Raw genomic sequence first — 23,361 nt, forward strand, 5'->3', positions numbered from 1 at the left:
AGATTTAGGGTGTTACTCCCTCCACCTCCACATTTTCTCCCTCCACCTTCCCAATTTTATTACATATTTTTTGAATTACAAAACTAACCTTTTATAATTACTTAAATAACCCTTTTATTTTTTAATCATAATTATTTACTTTAACCCTAAAATCTATCTTTCTACCCCTTCTCACCCACCTCCCAACCCTCTCAGATTCTCATCCAAACTCCATCACATTCGTTTCTCATCTTCCATATTTCCTCACAAGGTTAGTGATGATATTTTTAATTTTTTTTTAAATCCAATGCATATATTTCTGTGTTGTGTTCTGTGTTGTGTTGTGCTCTGCGTTTTTTTGCTGTGTGCGTGTGTTGGGAGTAAGGAAGAAGATAACTAGGCCAAAAGCGGATGTCGGGTATCCGTTTGGATCTGAAACGGATGTCGATATCCGTCGACGGATGTGGACATCTGTTTTCCCTTAAACGGATGTCGGGTATCCGTTTGGATCTGAAACGGATGTCGATATCCGTCGACGGATGTTGACATCCGTTTTCCCTTAAACAGATGTTGACATCCGTTGACGAATGCTCACATCCGTTTAAAGATTATACAGTTTATATTTTAGGATTTTATTACGCACCTTCACGCCTCTTAACCTCTCACGCCTCTGAACCAACACCTTGAAGCACCACCACACTCACGGCTGAAGATGAATTGTTTTTCCCACTTTCAATCTTAATAAACACAAAGTCCATCACACTCTCACGTCACAATTCTATAAAAGAGAAGAAGAAGTGGAACATGAGAGACAACCCAAGGGTAGTAGAACGTAAGAGACAAACTGAAAAAAATAATAAAGAGAAAGAGGGAAGAATGATAAAGAGAATGAATGTCCACGTGAGATTTTAAATAATATTAACCCTAAAATTTTAATAAGGGTAAACTAGGAATGAAAAAATAAAAAAAAGGATAAAAAGGGAATGAGGTGGTAGAGGAAGCAAGTTGTGGTGGTGGAGGGAGTAACACCCTCGTATTTATTGTCATGTGAATATATTTTGGGCTGATTTAAATTCTAAAATATAATTTTACATTACAGATAAAATTATTTCAAACTTCATAAATTCAAAATATTAAAAATATAGTAATTCAAAATATAGTTTTAAATTGATTATAAATTTTCATACTTTTTTTTCCGTATAAGGTAGTTGAAGAAGGTATTAAAGTATGAATGTACAGAAAAAAGTCCAAATTCTGTAATGGAAAATGTTATTTGGACAACAAAAATTTGACACAATTTTGACAACGGCGACGTGGCAGCTGTGCATTGGCTCAGTGAACCGGGGTGAGGGGTATTTTGGGTTTTTTCTGGTTTGTTTTCAATTCACTGAGCCAATGCACAGCTGCCACGTCGCCGTTGTCAAAATTGTGTCAAACTTTTGTTGTCCAAATAACATTTTCCTTCTGTAATACAGCAAAGTAAAGAAAACGAAAGGACTGAAATTTATTTCGTGTAGTCAATTTATACCCAAACTGAAAATTGTTATTAAGAATTAAATTTGCCATAAACAGAAAAAAAATGGAGGAAAACCAAAGTGATATTAGCTATAATTGAGAGGTTACAAATATAATTAAGTTACTATTTATTGCTCATCAGTAATTGATGTGAATTGAACCTTAATGAGACTGTCTTTTGTGTTATGTTTCTTTAAGTCTTGATTTTTTTAACTCCTAAATAATGGCTAGATATCCCATTAACACTTATATTTTTTCTCTATTATTTTTCGTTATAAATTTTATCATTGATTAAATTTATTAAAAGTTATAAAATCATGAATGGCTAATCAAATAAGGAGAAAAAAAAATCACTAATAGGAATCTTTTATATAATTAATTAAAAATAAAGCAATTTTTAATGGTATTATTATATAAAGCACTCACTAGTTGTAGTATAAACACATGCTCCACTATTTATCACATAGAAAAAATAATTAACAAGGGTAACTTATAGTTTTTTCTATTAGTAGAGCCTTTGTATTACTATCTGTATTAGGTAAATTTCTACATTAAATATAATTATAGAACATTTTCAACAGTCCTGTACAATTAACGTACTTTTTTAATTTTTAATAACAATAATACAACACTTCAATGATAAGAAAAAAAAAAAGAATTGCAACAAGTATTGATTAACACATTGAGATGAATGATAATATAAGAAAATGAGAGTGAAGAGTGTTATTATTATTTGCAGATGATACTCATGTCCCTGTGGAAGACCAATGGGAACTAAACAATAACAACGACAATGTTCCAAACGATGATGTTATGTAATAATTATGTCTGAAAAACATGATACGGGGAAACTTTTGTGCTGGATATAGCTTATTCTCAGGGTTGTTGCATGAAGAAGTTTATATCATTCGCTATATTTTCAGCATCTGCAGCAGCTCCATAGAAACCTCTTCTTGATAGGCCAACACAGTACAAACCATTATTTCCCTTCCAATGGCTGGGGTATTTTGGCTTTGGAAGACCATCATCATTCAGAAGGTAATCATCATTCTGCACAAACATAATTTAATTTCTTAAACACAATAATTATATTTCAAATTTTTAATCTTACCTATTAAAAATTTATCATATTTAGTTGGTGTAAAACTTTCGACATAATTTTTATCTTTTTCTTTTCATACAATTAATTACTAATTACTTCTTACCTTGAGCCACTTGTTGGTTGATCTCTTGAAGCCTGTGCAGAAAACAATGGAGTCAAATGGGTGTAACTCTCCATTCTTAAATAGGACATCCTTGCCTCTTACGCTTTCTATTTCTGCTGCCAAAACCTATATATATATCACACAATATACAGAATGCTGCTTCGTCACGTCACAGGAAACAAACATTATGGTGTAAAATTGCAGGAAAACATCATGTGATGCAATCCAAGGAAACGAAACAGTTCACCTAACTATAAAGTGTATAATATAAGAATGTATTTGATATGCATAGAATAGAAGAACAATGAAAAAAAAACCAAATGATTGTAGAAAAACAACACTAAAAACCTCCCTATTCTGCTGATTATTGGATTATTGGTCTAATTGAACATTTTAATAAAATATATCAATAAATATGAAAGTCACAAAAATAGGAGTGGTTTAAAGAATTAAAGAAAGTTGGCAAACCATGCATGCAGGTATTTGACAATTTTAAACTTTGAATGTTTCACCTAGAAATGATATATCTATTTCAAATATACAGATTAGTAAAATAATAACACCTAATCTATTATTAAAATATTGTTAAAAAAAAGTTATCAATGTTCCTATCTATAACAGGTACCTTTAATTCTTGAGATTTGATCTTATTGTAGGTTCCAACGTCAATAACTGGATATTTTCCATGATTGACCTTCATGGAAAAGGGTCCCTCAGTGGGTCTTCTAACCCCATATTTAGTGACATCACCGTAAACCATGGTGCTCAGAATCACCATCAACGAGTCCACACTGCTCAACGACAAATACTTGAGCAGAAACAACCCTAAACTCACCATTCCCCTTGATAGAAAATGAACCTGTTCCTTTCATTATTATTCAATAATTTCCATCTATTAGAGTGCGTAACAAGCAAACCATAACTCACCCTTTATTCAACTCAACACAGCATCTAACCAAATATCCATAATCATCAATATTATAAATACGCCTACTTCTTCTGTTCTTTTCACATCAATTCATGACCGATACAAAGCTTTAAAAAGTCAACTTAACAAGCTATCGTAAACACCTTATACCAATCTAGTGAAAATGACTCTTGACATTTTAACTCCTTTTCTAAGCTTTATTCTAACATGGTCATTAATTATTATTTAATATATTAATGCATTGATACGTCAGATAAAGATTGGTTGGAGTGTGAATTCTTTGATGTTTCTGTCATCAATATTTAAATTAAAGTAGAGTTAGTCTAACAACAAGTCTACAAACATTAAACCTTCGGGTCCACTAAATTTTTAAGTAAATAAATAATGTGCCAATTATTTGTACGGAAAAAAAATCTAACATGGTAACATGTCTCATAAAAAAAATATCATCTTTTAAACCATGTAGTTAGCTATCTGATTCTTGTAAGAGAATATATTCATATTGAAGTATTGATCTTTAACTTCCAAACAAGTAATAACCTTAGTATGATATAACACCAACATAAGCTGTTTGGAAATATAGAAATACGAAACGAAATTGGTAAACAATAGAAATCAAAGTTATAAACTTTCTATCCAATGAAGTAATTGTTTGTCTAGAAATAGCTTTCATAAACGTTCATTATCTTATTTTTTAGTTGACTTTTGCTTCTTTTACTTCTTCTCTTTCTTTTTTTATTAGCACAATTAATTGTTATTTCTCTTTCAAAATATGATAATAAAAAATACAATATGATGATGAAAAAAAATACTAATATAACATCATATTTTTTTCCCAACTAAACAGCATATACTAACGTATGTATTCTCAATCAAACCAACTTAATCTTCGCTCTAGTTTTTTAACATTTTTTTCTCCAAACCAAAGTATTTAACGAAACGGACCTTCATTTTTATAAGATCAGAATTCCATTTCTGAAAAATCGAATTTTTAGCATAATTTGATGATGAATTGGAAAACAAATACATTTAAATCGATGTTTAATTTACTATTGAAATTATAATAATATAATATAATTATCATCAATAATTTAAAACATGCTTAATAACAAATCTAATTTGTAAATTTAAAACACGCTATAATTTTTTAAAAAAGATTTTAATTCTTTCTAAAATACATTTGTTTTAAAAAGAGCAAAAAACCGGACCAATGAATTCAGCTCGAGCGGAACCAAGTTATGAACTTAATATAAAAATAGGTCTCTTTTAATAAAGGACCACGATTGTTTGACACATTCTTTTATATTCCCATTCTTTTATTCTGATATACCAGGTTGGATTGGAGAATTTTTTATTAGATTTCTTTGAGGGAAAAAAATCGTAATTCTCTCCTATATATTTTTCTATTTTTTTTCTTTCCTTTTCTTTTAATTTATCTCCTCTTTGAGAAAAAAAAAGAGAGGCTAACTAAGAATAATAACATGCAGTAATACTATAAACTTTTTTAACCTTAATCCTAAAAAAGCATTAGACGATGAATATACTTATTAACTATAATAGAATTACCGGGCTTCGAACAAGAATGGAGGTTTTGGCACCATGGTTGACAAGGTCCAAAGCGATTTCCATGCCGGAATTCCCAGACCCAACAACAAGAACATGCTCGTCTTGGAACTCCTTCCCTGACTTGAACCTAGTGGAATGAATCACCTTCCCAGGGAAACTACTCAACCCTTCCACCGCCGGCACAAAGGGGTCGCTAGTTTCCCCAGTAGCCACCACCAGGAATCTCCCGCAGTACTGCTCCACCTCGCCGGATTCCCCATTCCGGGCCTCCACCCTCCAGCAGCGGCGGGCGTCATCGTACTGGGCCAGCTCCACCGTCCTCCGATAGAGCGGCGCGATGGCGAAGTGGGAGACGTAGTCGTCGAGGTACTCTAGGAACTGGTTCTTGGGAACGTAGGAAGGGAAAGTGGGTGGAAATGGCTTGTGGGGAAGCTGGCAGAACTGCTTTCTGAGGTGGAGGTGAAGACGGTCGTAAGAGTATTTCTTCCATAGAGAAGCGAAACAGTCTTCTCTCTCAAGGATTATGAACGGAATGGAGTGCTTCCTCAAACATGCGGCGGCGGAAAGGCCTGAGGGTCCTGCTCCGACCACTATGACTCCCTCAGCCTTCTCTTCCTCCTGCATTCTCACTCTTTGTTTTCGATCTTAGTTATTTCTGCTGCCTACAATATTGCTTTCTGGTTTCATCTGCTCAACGTATTATATAGTGCCCTTGCTTCTGCAGAGAAATCACACATAACAAATGGAATAATTGATGTCGTCTTAATATCATAGTGACACATACAAATATTATAGTGGAAATAACTATAGTGGCATTTATATATATATATATATATATATATGAAAATATTTATATTTATTGAAAATTTCTTTGTTGTTAATGATGGTTAACATATTCAAAGAAGTGTGGAAGAGGTAGAAAGATTATTATCCTATTTAACTTATTAGAATTGACCTAATCTAGTGTAATTTTGTTAAATGTGATTATTATCCTATTTAACTTAGTTAAATAATTATTGGTCGGTTGAACAATGTTTAATCTATGTATATACATTGTTCGGTACACATACATTATATATATAGTAAAAAAAAATCAAGTCTCATTTTTTTTAATGCATTAGAAAAATAATTTGCAATTGCTTACGCATATAATTAACATAACATTTGACAAAGAGAAACTACTTGTAAGTTTTTCAACATCTGGTATTAGAGTTCAGAAGGGTGACAGTGCATTATTGAGCATGTGAATCCATAATCAAGTTATCTTCCAATGAAAGAAATAAATGATAAACACATTTGCTTTTGGGAAAAGTAAGTTGTGCCTTTGAATTTTTGGGACAACACATTTGAGGGTTTTCTCACGTAGCTTTTTACGTTGGAAATCACATCAAAGCAAATCTGAGCCTTAGAAAAATCGAAATTCTTTATATATTGTCATAATGGATATCATATATAATATTTGCTTTTCTTTTGTCATTCTACCACAAATTAACGTACAATTAACACATTAGTCTTATTAGATATTCACAAAGCAAGAAGACGTGAACTTGGAAAGTTGTTATTGTTCTGAGGGAAAAAAAAGAGAGAGTGATAAATAATATTTGCTTCTTTCTGGACAAATGATCAATAGTGATAGCCAATTAAGTCAAAAAAAAGTTCAAATACGAATAAATACAAAGTAAAATTATTTTTTTATTTAATATAAAATACGGTACTTTCCATTTTTACTTATTTTTCATAAGTGCACGAGAATCAAAATACATCTATATATCTTAAACCTTTCTTTTCTATATACGCCAATTTTAATTATATTACTATTTTTTGTTCATAATTTATGTGGCTTGTTTTACAACATTTATCAAAGATAAATTATTATACCGATGATACTGATTCCATGAATAATTAACGAAAAAACTATAAAATGTTAAAAAAAATAGTTGTGGTGACTTTGATTTTTTACCTTTACAATGTTAATTATTTTACAAAAAAAAAAAAAGGTGCTAATGAGATATATTAGTTTAAGGACAATGGTAAGATAACACATTGCATTCATTTGATATATGACTTCTAATGAGAGAATGATAAATAATGTGTAAAATGAGTGTAGTAGTGTATCAAAATATGTTTTTTATTAGTTTAAACTTGAATTATTTGCACGAGTTGAGTATAATTATATTCTTGGATGGATGAGTTATTTCTATTATTACTTCATTCATTAAAGGAACAAGAATTGAATCTAGCTTAATGTAATAATTCAATCAGTTTAAGCTACTTTTGTGAGCATCACTCTTATTATATTTGCTTAAAAAAGGCTAGTAAATGAAGTACTACCTAAAAGAGAAGTCCACTTTCCATTTTCCATGCATGATAGCAATCAAGAAAAATAAGACGTTCATTAATTTGCCTTCCTAACTAGTTTATACATTAAATTTCATTCAATTAATTCAAAGTGAGAAATTTTGTATTTGCATGATGAGTGTAGAAATTTAACTCTGATTCGATATTATTTGCATTTATTTATATAATATAATTTGATTATATTTAGTAGAAATCCTTAAACAAATAATCGGCAAACAGAATGTGTGAATATTTTTAAATGGCATAGACCATAGATAATAGCATGGAAGGTGTTTGTTAAATTGTTAGATCATAGAAACCTTTAGCTTTCACTGGGTAAGATCTTGTTCTTAACGGACACACCAATAATTGATAATGTTGATACCTAAAAAAAACATAATTGTTTTATCCATTTAAACTTATTTTTTTCATTGCCACATTTTTTTAATAGGAAAGTTAGAATAAAGAAAATTGGAAAAAAATTATTAAGAGATGTTATATGTTTAATTTAATTAAGTTAAAGAAAGTTGTTGTTGAAGCAGTTTTATGAAGAAAAGGAAATGTAGTAATGAGATTTGACAAAGGGGGTGGAGCTATATTTTCCAACCTTTTTAATTCTTTGCTTTGATTGGTAGTTGAGTTTCTGTTTGAGGCAACCTAATAACCTAGGAAGTCAATTCATGAATGCAAAGCAAATAAAAGTTGTTATGTCTCATGTCGCCAAAATTCAATCGTTTTATCATGATGCCACATTTACCCCTTCAATGTCCCAATTGCTTTCTCACTATAAATAATTTTATGTCCATACTCAACTACAAAACTCATTTCACGACTTTATACTAATTTTCACAAAAAAGCTATAAAAATCGTAGTTACTATAACTTTTATTTTTTACTTCGTTTTTCTTATGTGATAGATGAAAAATAAAAGGTTGTGAAAGATGAATTAATGCCATTAAAGGAATAGGTGAACAATGACATCCCGAAGAAGACCTTGAGCAATCACAATCACTTATATATGAACGACGGTAAGATGAAGATCTTGATTATGCACATTGTTAAATAATTAAAAACAAAAGTTCCATTTTATTTTGATTATGTTTAAATTTTATTCACATTACGTTTGAATTATTTATATCTCCAAGTTTTGGATTTAGGATTGTATTTTAGTTTCATTTGTATTTTGAGTTATGGTATATTTAAATTTGATTCTGATTGTGATTAATTTCAGTAGTTCTTCAAATTAATTTTGAATTATGTCTTATGATGGGATAATATTATATAAAAGATGTTTAAATATTAAAATTATAATATGTAATTACAAGAAATAGTATTCAATTTTAAAAACAAAAAATAATTAGTCTGATTAATTTATATGTTAATTTATAAATTAAAATTTATTGATTATTTAAAATAGTCTTTATTATAAATAAAAAATTATAATTGAATTAGAAACTAATTTATATATTAATTTTTTTCGTAGTCAAAATCTTGAGAACCAATGTTAGAAACCAATGAATTCACAATTTAATTATATTATTTTATTCATAAGAGACTACTTAAATACTAATAATTATTGATATCTAAATTGGTTAAACGACTAATTGTTTTTTGTCTTTGTAATTGATTACTATTTAAGTATTTTTCTTCTAGTGTGTACTAATGCATATAATGCATATTATAAGTATAATAATGACAGTGAATTTGTGCATGATTTAGTAAGAATTTACTTACATGGTTTGGACATTTTAGCAATTAAGCCAAATATTAATGTTAGTTTTGGTCATTATTTTCGTTTATGTAATCTTACATTCATTAGGTTCTGAATCTACAATCCAAATTTATTAGAAAGTTTCTAAATTTATTATAATTAACTTTTACAAATATTCCTTTTCTTTGTTTATGGATCTAAGGAGGCAATATCATTTGCTATGTTTCGAGCCTGAGCATTGGCTCCATAGAATCCTGCTCTTCCCATTCCAACGCAGTACAAACCGTTCTTACCCTTCCATTGATTTTGCGACCAAGGAAAACCATCCTCGTTCAGAAGATCTTCACCTCCCTGTTTAAAACAAATCAATATTAATGCTATTAATTATAAAAATAAGTTAATCCTAATAATCAGTATTCATTATCTAAATTGAACATATATTAATACAAAGTGAACAACACAAAACAGAGAAGACTGCCTGATTTTTATATCAGAAACAACTAACAAGAAAGATATGGCAGATGACATTTATAACAACCAGAATAGCAAATAGTAACAGTATGAGTATGATGCATGCCTTGAGCCACTTTTGAGTGGTTCTCTTGAAGCCTGTGCAGAAAATAATTGAATCAAAGGGGAACGATTTGCCACCTCGGAACAACACTTCGTTGCCTCTTATACTCTCTATTTCTGTGGGCACCACCTACACAGGAAGCGTCATACAATGAAATTCACTCTGTGTCTGTCTGTATCAGCGTTACTTTCTCTTCCATTCAGATTTTGTTTTCCTTTTCTTGACAAAAAAGTGTAAAAGTTGTGATAGAAATTTACCATAATGCTGTTACCTGTATCTCTCCAGATTTGATTTTCTTGATTGTTCCCAAATCAATGACCGGGAACTTACCGTACTTTCTCTTCATGGTGAAAGGACCTTCACTGGGAAACGGCAGCCCATACTTACTCAGATCACCATACACAATCCTGCTAACTATCGCCAACAGTTTCTCCACTGTTTCTGTTGACAAATACCATAACAAAAGCGACCCATAATTCATCATATTCCTCGAAAGAAAATGAACCTGTTCAACCAAATAAAAAAAATCAGTCTCAGTCCTACAAATAAGAAAGTTGGCTTTTTAAGATTTTGGATTGATCTTCTCTTAAGACTTTCAACCGAAATTCTCCATTAAGGTTGACTCTTCTGTCATTCTGGTATATTTTGTCGTGGTTCCCGTACTAACATAAAAAAAGAACATATTTTTGTACGCAATTTAAAAAATACTATGAATGATTAGAAAATATTTCTCGAGGTTACTAACTTTTTTATGTGCCAGTTCATAAGCTCGCGTTTATGAGTGAATAAAATTATGTAAAAAAATTATTAGTTATTATAAATCCGAAACTAAAATTAAAAAATTCAGTCTGTGATCCAAAATTCGGTGTACCGGAGTGCGAGCAACGATGGAAGGCTTAGCACCAAAATTGGCCAAATCAAGCGCAATCTCCATGCCAGAATTCCCAGATCCAACAACCAGAACATGTTCATCTCTGTACTCCTTCCCGTTTCTGTACGAAGTTGAATGAATCGCTCTTCCTCTGAAACTCTCCAACCCTTCAACCCTAGGCACGTGAGGCTTATCTTCGCCACTTGCCACCACCAAAAACCTTCCACCGTACTCCTCCACTTCACCAGTACTTCTGTTCTGAGCCTTCACTCTCCAGAGCTGTTCCGCTTCGTCATACTCCGCCAGCACCACGCAGCGGTGATACAAAATCTTCATGTCGAAATGCTTCTCGTAGGTTTCCAAGTATTCGACGAACAGCTTCCGAGGCACGTAGTTAGGGTAAGAGTTGGGAAACGGAAAGAACGGTAACTCGCACACTCGCTTGACCAAATGGAGATGGAGACGATCGTACGTGTACTTTTTCCACATGGAAGCCGAACAATCTTCTCTTTCGAGGATGATGTAAGGTATTGATTGCTTCGTTAAGCATGATGCTGCGGCCATGCCGGAAGTTCCGCCTCCGACTATTATCACCTTCTCTCTCTGCATTATTTGTTTGTTTTTCTGTTGTATTCCTGATCTATCACCGTTTTGCTTTTTCTCAATCATCGCATATTCATAAAGAGGGACCGCTACACTGACACGTCTACCTGTTATTGATATGTACTTTAATAATGACACGATGACACACGCTACATTTATTTAATACATATAGTAACAAAATGGTTATAAAATAAAAAAAATTATCTTTTGAGAAAAATAAGAATAAAAAATAAAATTATAATATTAAAATGTCAAAAATTTATGTGTGAAATAATTATTATTCTATTCGTTTTACAGTGTGTTCTCCTGAAAGCTTACTGTTTATCTTCCAAAATTACCTGTGTAATTTGAACCTAAAAGGAAATAAAAAAGTCAAAGTATTATTTTTTATTCATAAATACATGACAAGTTCATTAACTTCTATAAAATGCTTTAAATTAAATAAACTTTGGTGGTTAAAGGGTTTCCACGTGGAAAAACCTGCTCCCTACTTTTTTTACATGAATGAATAACAAGGAAAATGGGAAATTGCAATTTTATTTTATTTAGGTAATTCTTTTTTCATTTTTATTTTTTTTATGATGCTTCTAGCGCTGTGTTTTATCTTTATTTTTGTTTGTTTCCAAATCTTGATGAATAATTCACAAGTCGCCTAATTGTTGGTGAAGGTCGCTTGCTAATGTAGAAAGGGGTCGAAAGGTCTCCCTCTTACAATAGTTCTAGAGTTTTTTTTCTTATGTATTATTAGTATAAAGTTGTGATATCAAATAATGAAAAATTAATATAATTTTAAATTAATTATTATAAAAATAAATAATTTTCCGTACCTTATTAATCAATAACATGTAAAAAATATTTTGTAGCGCATTTAGACGAGACTATTTTTGTTTTTGTAATTTATTGCTTAAAATATTATATATGTTCTAATTTGTTTCTCATAACATATTTGAATAATCCTTGCAGAGCATAGACGTATTTGGGAACGCAACCTTTCTTCGCACATTTTCGTCTCTTCCGCATCTGTGGGGCAAAAGTAGGTTTCGGTATTATATGATTTGTGTGATATTTTGTCTGAAAGTTGGTACTCGTCTATAAAATTATGAGATAATGAAAACATTTTCATTAAAATTTTCAATTTCTACTTAAAAAAAATAATGATTTTACTAAAATATACGAAACAATTAAAGAAAAAACTTCAATGAAAAAACATTTTAGTAAAAATATAAATAAACATATTATAAAAAATAGTAAAAATTATTTTATGTTTAATCAAGTTTCAATTTTCGTTAATTTTGGTTACTTTTTAGAACGTGTTTAAATCCTTAACGAAAAGTAAACCATGTTTAAAAAAATTGTTCTTGTGTAAATCAATATTATATTATGTAACAATGTTACTACTATGTACCACGTGACAATGTTACTATTCTGTGATAAAATATTAACATGTAAACATTTTTTTCAATTTAAAAAAACAAAAGAATTACTGACTAACATTTAGAATATATTTTTCATTGATTTAAACGTGGTTACCAAAAAATATAAAATTAAATAAACTTGATAAAAATAGGAACAAAATAGTATTTAAATCTAAAAAAAATATTAAAATAAAATCTAAAATTTTAAATAAAAACTTACAAATAATTAATAATTAATGGAGAGGATGTTGTGCATTATTGAAAGCAATTATTGAAAGCATTAGAGGGTAACAGAAACTTGGATATGTGAAAGAAAACAAAGAAATTGATACTAGAAGGACCATGTCTAGAGCGTGGCAACAACAATTGACATGATGCGAAGCCATTGTTGTTGTTGCATACATGGTCGTGGCTCAGTCAATGCATAATTTGAGTGTTTCATCCTACACCTCCAACATCTCATCCTGCACCTTCAAAAATTCCATTTTTAACCTTCTGACATCCTGCACCTCCAACCTTTTTAACTTTCTTCTCTTTCTTATTAAAGATATTTTAATAACTATCTTTTTATTTTCTTCTTTTTTTTATTAAAGACACTCTACACCACCTTAAAATTAATTTTAATTTAATTTAAAATTTAAATATTATTTAATATAATTTTATATTTTAATAATTATTAAAATATGATTTATATTATAATAATAGCTATATTAAAAAAGTAAAAATAAAATAATTAAAATAAAAATAAAAATAAAATAATAATAATAATATAAAATTTGACTTAATATATTCAAATATATTAAATTATATTAAAATATTAAAATAAATTAAACAATTATTAAATTGTAAATAAAAACAAAATTTTTTAAAAATTTGTTATCGAAAATCAGTTTTGTTCTTTATTTAAAATTTAATCAATATTTAATTTAATTAAAATTATAGCATTATTTATTATATTTTTATATTTTAATAATTATTAAAATATGATTTATATTTTTATAATAGTTTTATTAAAAAATAAAAATAATAATAACTAAAATAAGAGTAAAAGTAATAAAAGTAAAAATTATATTAAAAATCACATTTAATATATTTAAATATATTAAATTATATCAAAATATTAAATTAAATTAAATAATTATTAAAATTTAAATAAAAAGTAAAATTTTAGAAACGTTAGTCGGATATTGACGTGCGATAAATTTATAATCGGATATGGATATCCGATAAATAAATTTTTCTAAAATTTTGACTTTTATTTTAATTTTAATAATTATTTAATTTAGTTTAATATTTTAATATAATTTAATATATTTAAATATATTAAATGTGATTTTTAATATTATTTCAGTTATTTTTATTTTTAATTTTTAATAAAACTATTATAAAAATATAAATTATATTTTAATAATTATTAAAATATAAAAATATAATAAATAATGCTATAATATTTAGTTAAAATAAATATTGATTAAATTTTAAATAAAAAACAGATTTTCGATAAAAGTTTTTAAAATTTTTTGTTTTTATTTACAATTTAATAATTGTTTAATTTATTTTAATATTTTAATATAATTTAATATATTTGAATATATTAAGTCAAATTTTATATTATTATTATTATTTTATTTTTATTTTAATTATTTTATTTTTATTTTTTTAATATAGTTATTGTTATAATATAAATCATATTTTAATAATTATTAAAATATAAAATTATATTAAATAATATTTAAATTTTAAATTAAATTAGAATTATTATTAGGGTGATGTAGAGTGTCTTTAATAGAAAAAGAGAAGAAAATAAAATGTCTTTAATTAGAAAGAAAAAAAAGTTAAAAATAAAAATTTTAAAAAGGTTGGAGATGCAGGATGTCAGAAGGTTAAAAATGGAATTTTTGGAGGTGCAGGATGAGATGTTGGAGGTGTAGGATGAAACACTCTTGTTATTATGGATAAAATACTCTAGGATTGAGCAAAAGGACATTTATTCTTGGCCCTCATAATTTGTGCCTGTATCTTTATAAATTTTTATATTTTGGAGTGTATAATTCAAATATAAATATATTTGAACTATATATCCTGAAATACAAAATAAAATATATTTCGAATTATATGATTTTAAATATAAATTTTATAGGAGTGTAAGAATAAATTTATGAATGTGAGGGAAGAAATTACCATGGGGTCCAATTCCAAATCATATATTGTTTGCGAATGATGAGAGAAAAAGGTTGGAGTTCTTCCTTCTCTCTTAATTATGCTTTGAGATATAATATTCTAGGGTTGGGAATGGAATCATAAATGTCAAAAAGTTACATGAATATTATGTTTGTGCGAAATTCGTTTCCTCTTATTTTCTTTTCTATAGTTAATATTATGTGAAACGATGCAACATATTTTACACAGTCCTGAAGATTTGGTGGTTATTTGTTATAATTTTAATCACCATAATAAGTAAATATTTATATGATCGGTTTTTAGATACATTGATAAAACAAAAAGATTGTCTTATACATAAAAAAAAAACACTAAGATTAGGGAATCGTAAAAGAGGGTTAATAAAACAGCAAATCGCCTTAATTTTTCCTTTGTTTTCTCCTGTGGATTAACCTTTTATCCCTCCTTTTGATTTTCATTTATATGGCATGGACATCTTGGATTCACTCTCTCCAGAAAGCAACAAGTAGGTCCTAGTCATCAATTAGCACTGACAATTGGAAGCCCACCACCAATTCTGTTGAACCCTTTTCATTTGGATGCTGCTTTACTTTCTAAAATACTTAATATACAAAACAACTAAAAATTATGTGTACTTATCTTCTCAACCAGAAACATTATTTTTTTTTACGTTGTTCTATACATCAATCATGCACTTTCACAGCTTCTCCTGTAACAGTTTTCTCTTTCTCATCAAGATATATTTATTAAAGTTCATCACAAGGTAATATATATTTTTCCCCCATCACTTATGGCTCTCTTTTGGTCAATCTGGGCAATGTTGATGGCCATGTTGGCGTGTAATTGTTCATTAGCCTTGGCTTCTTCTTCTTCTCCCACTATCTCAGCAGCAGCAGCAGCTAGTGATCCTGTAGTTTCTCCTACTCAATCACCAGATACTGAGCCACTTTTTCCCACCCCAATTGCAGGTGGAGTTTCTCATTCTCCATCATATTCCTCACTGCTCACAATTCCTTCAAGCCCGAGCCCTCCCAACCCAGATGTCTTGGGCACTCCAGGCACTGCATCGAATCTTTTTCCATCTGAGGCTTCTGCTTTCCAGTATACATATCAGCCCTTATGCTCAATGTCGTGCTTTATTTTACCTGTAATTTACAAAATGTGGCTTCATGCCTTGTTAATACATTGATGTTGGTGTTTCTTTTTGTGTAGTTGTGTTAAGCATGTTATTTCAACATTTAAAGTCCATCAAACTTAGTAGTAGTTGAGTTCAATTCAGTTCAAATTCTAGAAATGATTGCTTTAAATGCTGAAAGACAACTTTATCTTTCATACCCTCAATACAAACAAACAAAACAAAGATATTAACTTTGGAATTACAGAACAGAAGCCGGGAAACTTTCCCATCACAGATTCAGAAGAAACATGGAAAATTCCTTCCTTTGCCTTCACCAACCTACATTAACTTCGGCAAATTGATCGAACTAAAGAGGAGTTAGTCATTTTGCCCTAGGACCACTATTTACTCTTATGGTGCTTAGGATCACAAATCACTTCCCGTTAGGAGGGAGAAGAATGCAAAAGACAGACAAGAATTCGAAGGGACTACTTCTTCATATATAAAGGAATACAAAATACACATCTGTAACGATTGAAATGAATACAACTGCTATAGAGAAGACTGCATATGTAAAAGAATAATATAATGAATATAACCAAGCACACACACTACGGAGATAGAAGGAAAAAAAATGTAAGATTTTGGGAATAAGTTCCTAACATGAATATAAACATCTCCATAAGATCGTTTGAACATAATTAGTTAGTTATTTGCGACCACATGTTGAGAGCTCAACGCTGGGCTGATTCCTCGGAGCACCACTGAACAACTTCATCGAAAAGGCTCCCACAAGTTTGTTGATCTCATCAAACGGTTTCTTCCATTTCTTGGTAGACTCCTTGGCAATGAAATTTCTCATCTTCACATTCTCCTGCTTCAGCAAATCTATTGCTAAACTCAACTGTCTTATCACCTCTATCTTCTCTTCATCCTTCTGTTTGAGTTGTTTCTTCTGTTCCTCATTCTCATCTCTAAGCCTTCCTATTTCTTCCCTCAACATCTTGACTTCCTCACAAGTTGTGTTCTTCTCCTTGATTTGATCTCTATGAGCATTGTCCTCTTCATTGAGTCTTCTGACTTCGTCCCTCAGCTTCATCAATTCATCACTCACGGCCACTGATGAAGCTTTCTCCTTTTTTGTACAGCTGTGAACAAACTCGGTCCCCTCTTCCTCCTGCTCAGGATCATCATCTACTTCAGATTCCTCAGATTCGTACACATCACAATGCTCAGAATAGGTGTCGTACCCATTATCTGAAAAACACATCAACTTCTCTATCTGGTACTTGGCTGAAGCAAAAGGTGACCCCCCAGTAACGAGGTGTCCAATTCCAGTGGTATCAGGTTTAACTTGATCATAGCGCTCAGCTAGGGAGCGGTGTGTCCTGTAGAAATCCTCAACCATGCTCACAAGTTCTGGTCGCTTCTTGTAATACATCTCTGCACGTTTGGCAAAGGAATCTGCATCTTCTTCAATTAACTTTAGCATTGCCTTTGTCTTCACATTTAGCTCTGCCACAGATAATCACATAAATTTATTGCATATTAGGAAAAGAAAAAAAAGGAAAATCACAGGCAATACTCGTGAAACGATAACACAATATCACAGAGAGAATTAAAACGTAGAGCCTCAGATTAGCATTTTGGCACATTCTTCATCGAAACGACAACCCGTGAAAATAAACAATCACGGTGCGCAGAAGTGTTGCCGATGCTCGTACCAATAATACTTTCATCATCAGCTACTTCTCAAAATTCAATTCAATTCACTCATTCTTTTTCTAAACAAAACAAAAAAAACCCTGGTTCCTTTTCCAATTTCATAATTCAATTCAATTAAAACAAAATATTAATACAAAGCTTTAAATGAAGAACAAGTGCGAAACAGAACAGAACACGAAATTTTCAAATCAAAGTCTTGCAACAATCGCTAATTGCAAGGAACGGCTAAGCAATTAGGGTTTGGTGAAACAGACCACGGAGAGGAACACACTCCCTTTTAAAAAGAACAAAATCATTGGGCCTCTTCGGCCCATCTTTTGTAGCACTGATTATGGGCCCTCTTAGTGGACTCACTGTAATTTCCATCATATATTCTATTTCCTGAAGTTGTATCTAGGTTAGGAAATCCAAAAGAATGTGCACAAAAAGGTTCCATGGGTAGCTCCAACGGCTAAATCCACAGGACAAAAGGTAGAGAAGATAAAGAAGTTGAAAAGTAACACCCAGATAATCATAAGGGTGCCCCCATGACCTTTTTATGCTTCATCTTTTTCTATGTTATCACTTGTCAACTGAAAATAAAAATGTAAGAAATTGATGATGCAATGCATACCAGAGAGAGTGGATTGAAGCCATGGGGATCGATTAGTAGTGTTCTGACTATCAAGCCACCACCACTGTGACGGTTCCTTCTTCATCGTTTCACCCATATTCTCCTTCTCTGAACAAACTTCTCCCCTAACAAAAATTGCTCAAGCCATGAAAAAAATCAAATCACTTGCACAAAAAGGAAAAATACTGGTGCCGTATAGATTTTTGTGTTTGTTAAATAATGTATTGCGGTTATAGAATATATCATCTAAGTCACTTCTTATGATTCCCGGAGCACAGGAAATAAGGTAGTTGTAAAAGATATTGTGAAAATTCAAATTATATTATATGTATTTTTATCTATAAAATAATCTTTAGAAAATTTCTCTTATAATTTTTTTCTTTTTATTGTAGATAATAAACTAATTTTAGAGAAGTTTTTTTTTTCTCTAATAGAGAGAGAAGAAACCGTTCAAACATTACATCTAGAAGATAATGGAAATTCAAATGCAAGAGATCATTCCGGTAACTTCAAAACTGCTACCATTACTAAGCTAGCTAGCATAAACTATTTAATTCACATCACAAAGATCTTTAACCTGATCTCCCTCAAGGATTAGATATCTCTTTTGCAGGATTTGAATTACAATTAATACCATCTCACAGTTTAAACTTATATTCAACATAACCTTAAAAGCAACTCATAAAAACTGCCACTCTCTTGTATAACTTATTTTATGGTATTATTGGTGAGATGCTAAGTAGCAAACATTCAACTTTCAAAACCTCCAAAACTAAATGAAAGAAGGCAGAATAGAAAATAAAAAAATCAACAGAGACATGATAAAGAAAGAGGCAAATGAGATGAAAACAGAGAGAGAGAGAGAGAGAGATACAAGAACTTGGACATTTGAGGTTAACCCAGTAAATTAAAAATGCAGCAAACCATGAACAAAGGGACAAAAGACTCAAACTTTAGAATGCCCATTACACAAAACGAATTTAAAAACGGAGAAAGAAGATGATACCAGATATAGGTGGTTGTTTTAAGGCGCATAACCTTCGGTTCCTCGCGTTTTGAAATCTGAGTCTTGTTCTTTGGTTCTGCTCTGTTATGCAACTGTGGTGGAGTAGTCTCCACTCAAGTGTAGAGAGGGAGTGTTGTACCATAAATACCATGTTCTTTCTCATTTTGAATTTTTTTGTCTCATTCTGAACTCTCCACCTATCACAATCTCCCACGTGTATCAAATGTCTGGGCCCATCCGTCGCCTCAGGCCCATAACACTGACCCATTCAAAGCCCGAATTTTAACTTTCTTTTCTGAGGATGATATAAAAAATGGTTTTATCATAATGGAGCTTATACTTATGATTTTATTGATCAACCTGAATGATTAGACTATGATTTGTGTATAATAAATGAGTAATAACTCATCATCAGTATTTATTTTTGTGTAATTATGAATATTAAATAATGTTTGAAAAGCATGGAACTAGAAAACGTGATGGAGCGTGTGCAGTTAGCAATTTTAAAGAAAAGTTTATGGTGCAACGGTCAGAAACTGTCACACACTGCAAGTGTTTTATTTCCTCTTTATGGTGGCGATTTTAATTCCAGGTTGTGGACAAACTTCAAGACACCATAATTAAACCTATCTTTAAGTTGATTGAAAGAAATTGGTTTGTCAATTATTTTCCAGAAAGAATGTCAACGTGCCTGTAGAGTAGGGGGTATATTACTAATAAAAGAAGAACTTGCATTTTTAACTACAGATGCATATATTAATCTTGTACTTATATTAAATCTTTATTTAATAGTCAGAGTATCGATTGATATTTTAAATACATTCAAAGTTAAAAAATCTTAATAATAGAAACGGAATACTTCAATATATTTTCAATGTTTTCATTATAATTGTTTGAGATGTAAAATCGAGATCAACTGTCTAAATTTGATGAGTCATTTTCAAATCTGAAAGTTATATTAAAGTTTAAGTTTTGGGTTTAATCAAGTTTAAATTGTTGAAAAGTCAGGTTTAAATGCATGGATCAATCAAGTTTATCATAAATTCGATCCTAACTGAAAAAGTAGTTTGTTTTCCTTTTACAAATTTTTAATAAAATAAAACTGAAATCATTAAGAAATGTGTCAATCTAAATTAAACCTGTAACAAATCATGTTGACCTATCAATCCACCTAAATAACAATGTTATAATTAACGAGGATTAATGAATGAATTAGTAAATAGTCTATTAACTTTAATCCATTGTGTATTTTGTAAAATCTTTTAATTTTTTATATCATGGAGTCCTAATTTTTTTTTTCTGTATAATATTTTGCTAAATATATAAAATAATCTACAATTAATTATTTTCAAATGCCAAGTGGATCAGTCTTTTCAAGATATAATGACAATGACTATTTTTTATTTTAATTAAAAAATATCTTTTTATATAAATTTATTTAAGTTTTAAATAATAAAAAAAAATTTCTTGATATTTTCGAATTCTTTTCTATAATAACACTGTTTGAATTTTTATCTGATAACATATCGTGCCTTATTTTTACACAGTTAGCGTAATTTCTGATTAAGTACACAATTCAATTTCCGGAAAGCCAAATTCTTAATGTCGTTTTACAATCCTAAATTGGAATATTAGTGGGAATTCGATTCCTAAGCTGTTTTTTTCCTCTTTTCATTTTTCAAATTTTTGTATAAATGTGGGTGGAAAAATAAATTAAAAAAATTATGAAAATGAAAAGTTATTGTAGTAATATTTAGTGATTTTTGTAATTCTTTGAGAAAATAAATTTAGAAAATGTATAGAATATGATTAAATAATTGAAAGTTAAAAAAGTAAAATTATTTTAACTTGTTTTAACAAAATATTCACTAAGTAAATTGTTTTAACTAAATAAAATACATTTACAAAATATATGTTTACTCCAATCACAATTATTTCATCTTGTTTATATATTTTTCTCATAAAAATTGAAAAAAAAAAACCAACAACTCAGAGTTCGGTTTTTCAGAAACCGAATTCCAGTATACGCCAAAATCAAGACTAGAATTCAGCTCCCGAGACCGAATTCTAACAAATTTTCATAACTGTGTTATTTATGTAAATAAAACATACATTGTGCCATTTCTGTAATAAAATTTGAAAATATGCCATGTACGAAAAAGTTATGATATTTTGAGAATAAATTAGAGTTGCATTACTCAAAGTTTTCTCACCTTGACATCTCAATTATTTTCAATTCTATATAACTTATTTTAATAATTTATTTTAAAACATCACATTGGCCTTCTTTTCTTACATTTTATACATCTTCAAAATTTTCAAGACGAGTGAAATACTTCAGAGATTTTTAAAACTTGTAAATATTATTTCGTATTTAATTTTTTAAAGTTAGACCCCAAGTATTTATTTTAGTGAGAAGTTAGTCTTTCAAGCAGTGGATTAATAAGAGAAGTGTAAATTAATAATTAAGTTTGAAATTAATACATTTCTCAATATCCACGTCCAAAAATAAATTGATGAATATACAATTGAATTGACACTAATGTTATATGTATATCTTGCACATGTTATTCATAAATTGAAATTTCAAAATGTTTGTTGTTATGTCTGGTGCCTTATGTTCTTCACTCCTTTATCCTTTATATATATGTGTGCTTCGAGTTTACATAGTTTACTATTGTCTGTTGAGGTTTTTCATTTGTGTGTTTAGCGTTTACCGATTAAAGATTAAAGATGCAGAAGATAGTTTATTCCATACCTGAAATCAGCCCAAAGTAAGAAAACTGGAACATAATAATTATATTATCCTTTTGCCATTATTTTGGTTTTTTATAAATGGATAACCAATATAAAAATTTATATTAACTAGTGAAATCAGTGAAAAAAAAATGTATTATTAAAAAAACGGTGAGCTATTAAATATCAAGTAAAATAACAATAGCTAAGGCATAAAAACGACTAACACAACGTTGTAAATGAACAATGGACAGACATGGCTCGACAGATTCGTGGGTTTCTTTTCAAAACGGCGGAGGTGGCATGCCTTGGCCTGGGCCGTGTCGGCCGAAGAAACAATCTCGAAACAAGCAACAACAGCACAAGCAGTAGAAGCTGCATTTCCCAGTCACCATGAATTAAAATTTAGAATTAGAAACCAACTACACCATATAAAAATCATTATTCATTAATTGATAAACACTATCATCATTTTATGCACCGTTTTCTTTTTTTTTTTCTAAATAATGATACTCACCATGAAGATAAAAGACCGCATATAGCATCTGCACAGCCACCAAAAAACCCACCAGGCCCAAAGAAACCAGGTCCTCCAGGACCCCAACCAGGTCCCCAACCAGGTCCCCCAGGCCCAGGACCCCAACCAGGTCCCCCAGGCCCAGGACCCCAACCCGGTCCCCCAGGCCCAGGACCCCAACCCGGTCCCCCAGGCCCCGGACCCCAACCCGGTCCCCCAGGCCCAGGACCCCAACCCGGTCCCCCAGGTCCACCACCAGGCCCAGGACCCCCTGGTCCGCCAGGTCCCATGTTAACTGGCTTCCTTTTTACAATAACACAGTTTGCAGAGGCACAGAGAAACAACTTTAGCACCGAATGAAGGGAACGAAAACTAAAATTTGAGACGAAATCTATAGCTCATGCCCTATGGATGTGAAGAAATAGGTGGCTCCTATTTAGAGGAAGTAACATTCAGCAACTTTCATTCTTATCGAAGCGAAAGAAGTGCATGTTTTACCAATCAACATGATCTTGCCAACAAATATCTAACTATACTTCCAAACAACTAGTCAATGCCATTCTTACCTACCTCTCAAATCTACAAATCAAACAACAACAAAAACTACCAATGTGGCCATATAAGTAGTGTCATCCATCTTAGCATTTAAAATACAAACAAGTTACTTAGAAGTTTTTAAAGTTGTGTGATATTCACTCCTACAGTTTCTCTGAAACTATTTCAAAATCCACAAAGTGTTAGGTCGAATGCTTTAAATGTGATT

General features: G+C 30.5%; 5 protein-coding genes across 6 annotated transcripts; 1 reads left to right on the forward strand and 4 right to left on the reverse strand.

The window, feature by feature from the left end:
- Nucleotides 1–2,189: 2,189 nt before the first annotated feature.
- LOC124828100 (putative indole-3-pyruvate monooxygenase YUCCA10) lies at nucleotides 2,190–5,940 on the reverse strand. Of its 2 annotated transcripts, none has more exons than XM_088091575.1 (4): nucleotides 5,194–5,940; nucleotides 3,325–3,558; nucleotides 2,700–2,825; nucleotides 2,190–2,544 (listed from the first exon to the last, which is right to left on the reverse strand). In XM_088091575.1, exons 1-4 carry the CDS (start codon nucleotides 5,815–5,817, stop codon nucleotides 2,371–2,373), a joined length of 1,158 nt encoding a protein of 385 aa, XP_087947701.1. In that variant the 5' UTR covers nucleotides 5,818–5,940; the 3' UTR covers nucleotides 2,190–2,370. The 2 variants fall into 2 exon arrangements, with proteins under 2 accessions (XP_087947701.1, XP_087947700.1); XM_088091574.1 differs by having other exon boundaries at nucleotides 3,325–3,564.
- A 3,359-nt stretch (nucleotides 5,941–9,299) lies between these two features.
- LOC124828092 (putative indole-3-pyruvate monooxygenase YUCCA10) lies at nucleotides 9,300–11,383 on the reverse strand. Its single transcript, XM_047301316.2, has 4 exons — nucleotides 10,686–11,383; nucleotides 10,086–10,319; nucleotides 9,818–9,943; nucleotides 9,300–9,591 (listed from the first exon to the last, which is right to left on the reverse strand). Exons 1-4 carry the CDS (start codon nucleotides 11,352–11,354, stop codon nucleotides 9,430–9,432), a joined length of 1,191 nt encoding a protein of 396 aa, XP_047157272.1. The 5' UTR covers nucleotides 11,355–11,383; the 3' UTR covers nucleotides 9,300–9,429.
- A 4,167-nt stretch (nucleotides 11,384–15,550) lies between these two features.
- On the forward strand, nucleotides 15,551–16,335 carry LOC148198084 (uncharacterized). The gene has a single exon (XM_088116531.1). The coding sequence runs from the start codon at nucleotides 15,675–15,677 to the stop codon at nucleotides 16,071–16,073; it is 399 nt and encodes a 132-aa protein (XP_087972657.1). The 5' UTR covers nucleotides 15,551–15,674; the 3' UTR covers nucleotides 16,074–16,335.
- Nucleotides 16,336–16,477: 142 nt separating this feature from the next.
- On the reverse strand, nucleotides 16,478–19,489 carry NET3B (Kinase interacting (KIP1-like) family protein). The gene is made up of 3 exons (XM_047301327.2): nucleotides 19,346–19,489; nucleotides 18,340–18,464; nucleotides 16,478–17,516 (listed from the first exon to the last, which is right to left on the reverse strand). Exons 1-3 carry the CDS (start codon nucleotides 19,372–19,374, stop codon nucleotides 16,711–16,713), a joined length of 960 nt encoding a protein of 319 aa, XP_047157283.2. The 5' UTR covers nucleotides 19,375–19,489; the 3' UTR covers nucleotides 16,478–16,710.
- A 2,730-nt stretch (nucleotides 19,490–22,219) lies between these two features.
- On the reverse strand, nucleotides 22,220–23,088 carry LOC124828093 (uncharacterized). Its single transcript, XM_047301317.2, has 2 exons — nucleotides 22,599–23,088; nucleotides 22,220–22,456 (listed from the first exon to the last, which is right to left on the reverse strand). Exons 1-2 carry the CDS (start codon nucleotides 22,886–22,888, stop codon nucleotides 22,366–22,368), a joined length of 381 nt encoding a protein of 126 aa, XP_047157273.2. The 5' UTR covers nucleotides 22,889–23,088; the 3' UTR covers nucleotides 22,220–22,365.
- Nucleotides 23,089–23,361: the final 273 nt, after the last annotated feature.

This window comes from Vigna umbellata, chromosome 5, assembly GCF_029865625.1.
Source record: "Vigna umbellata cultivar VRB3 chromosome 5, Vumbellata_1.0, whole genome shotgun sequence".
Taxonomy (NCBI): Eukaryota; Viridiplantae; Streptophyta; class Magnoliopsida; order Fabales; family Fabaceae; genus Vigna; species Vigna umbellata.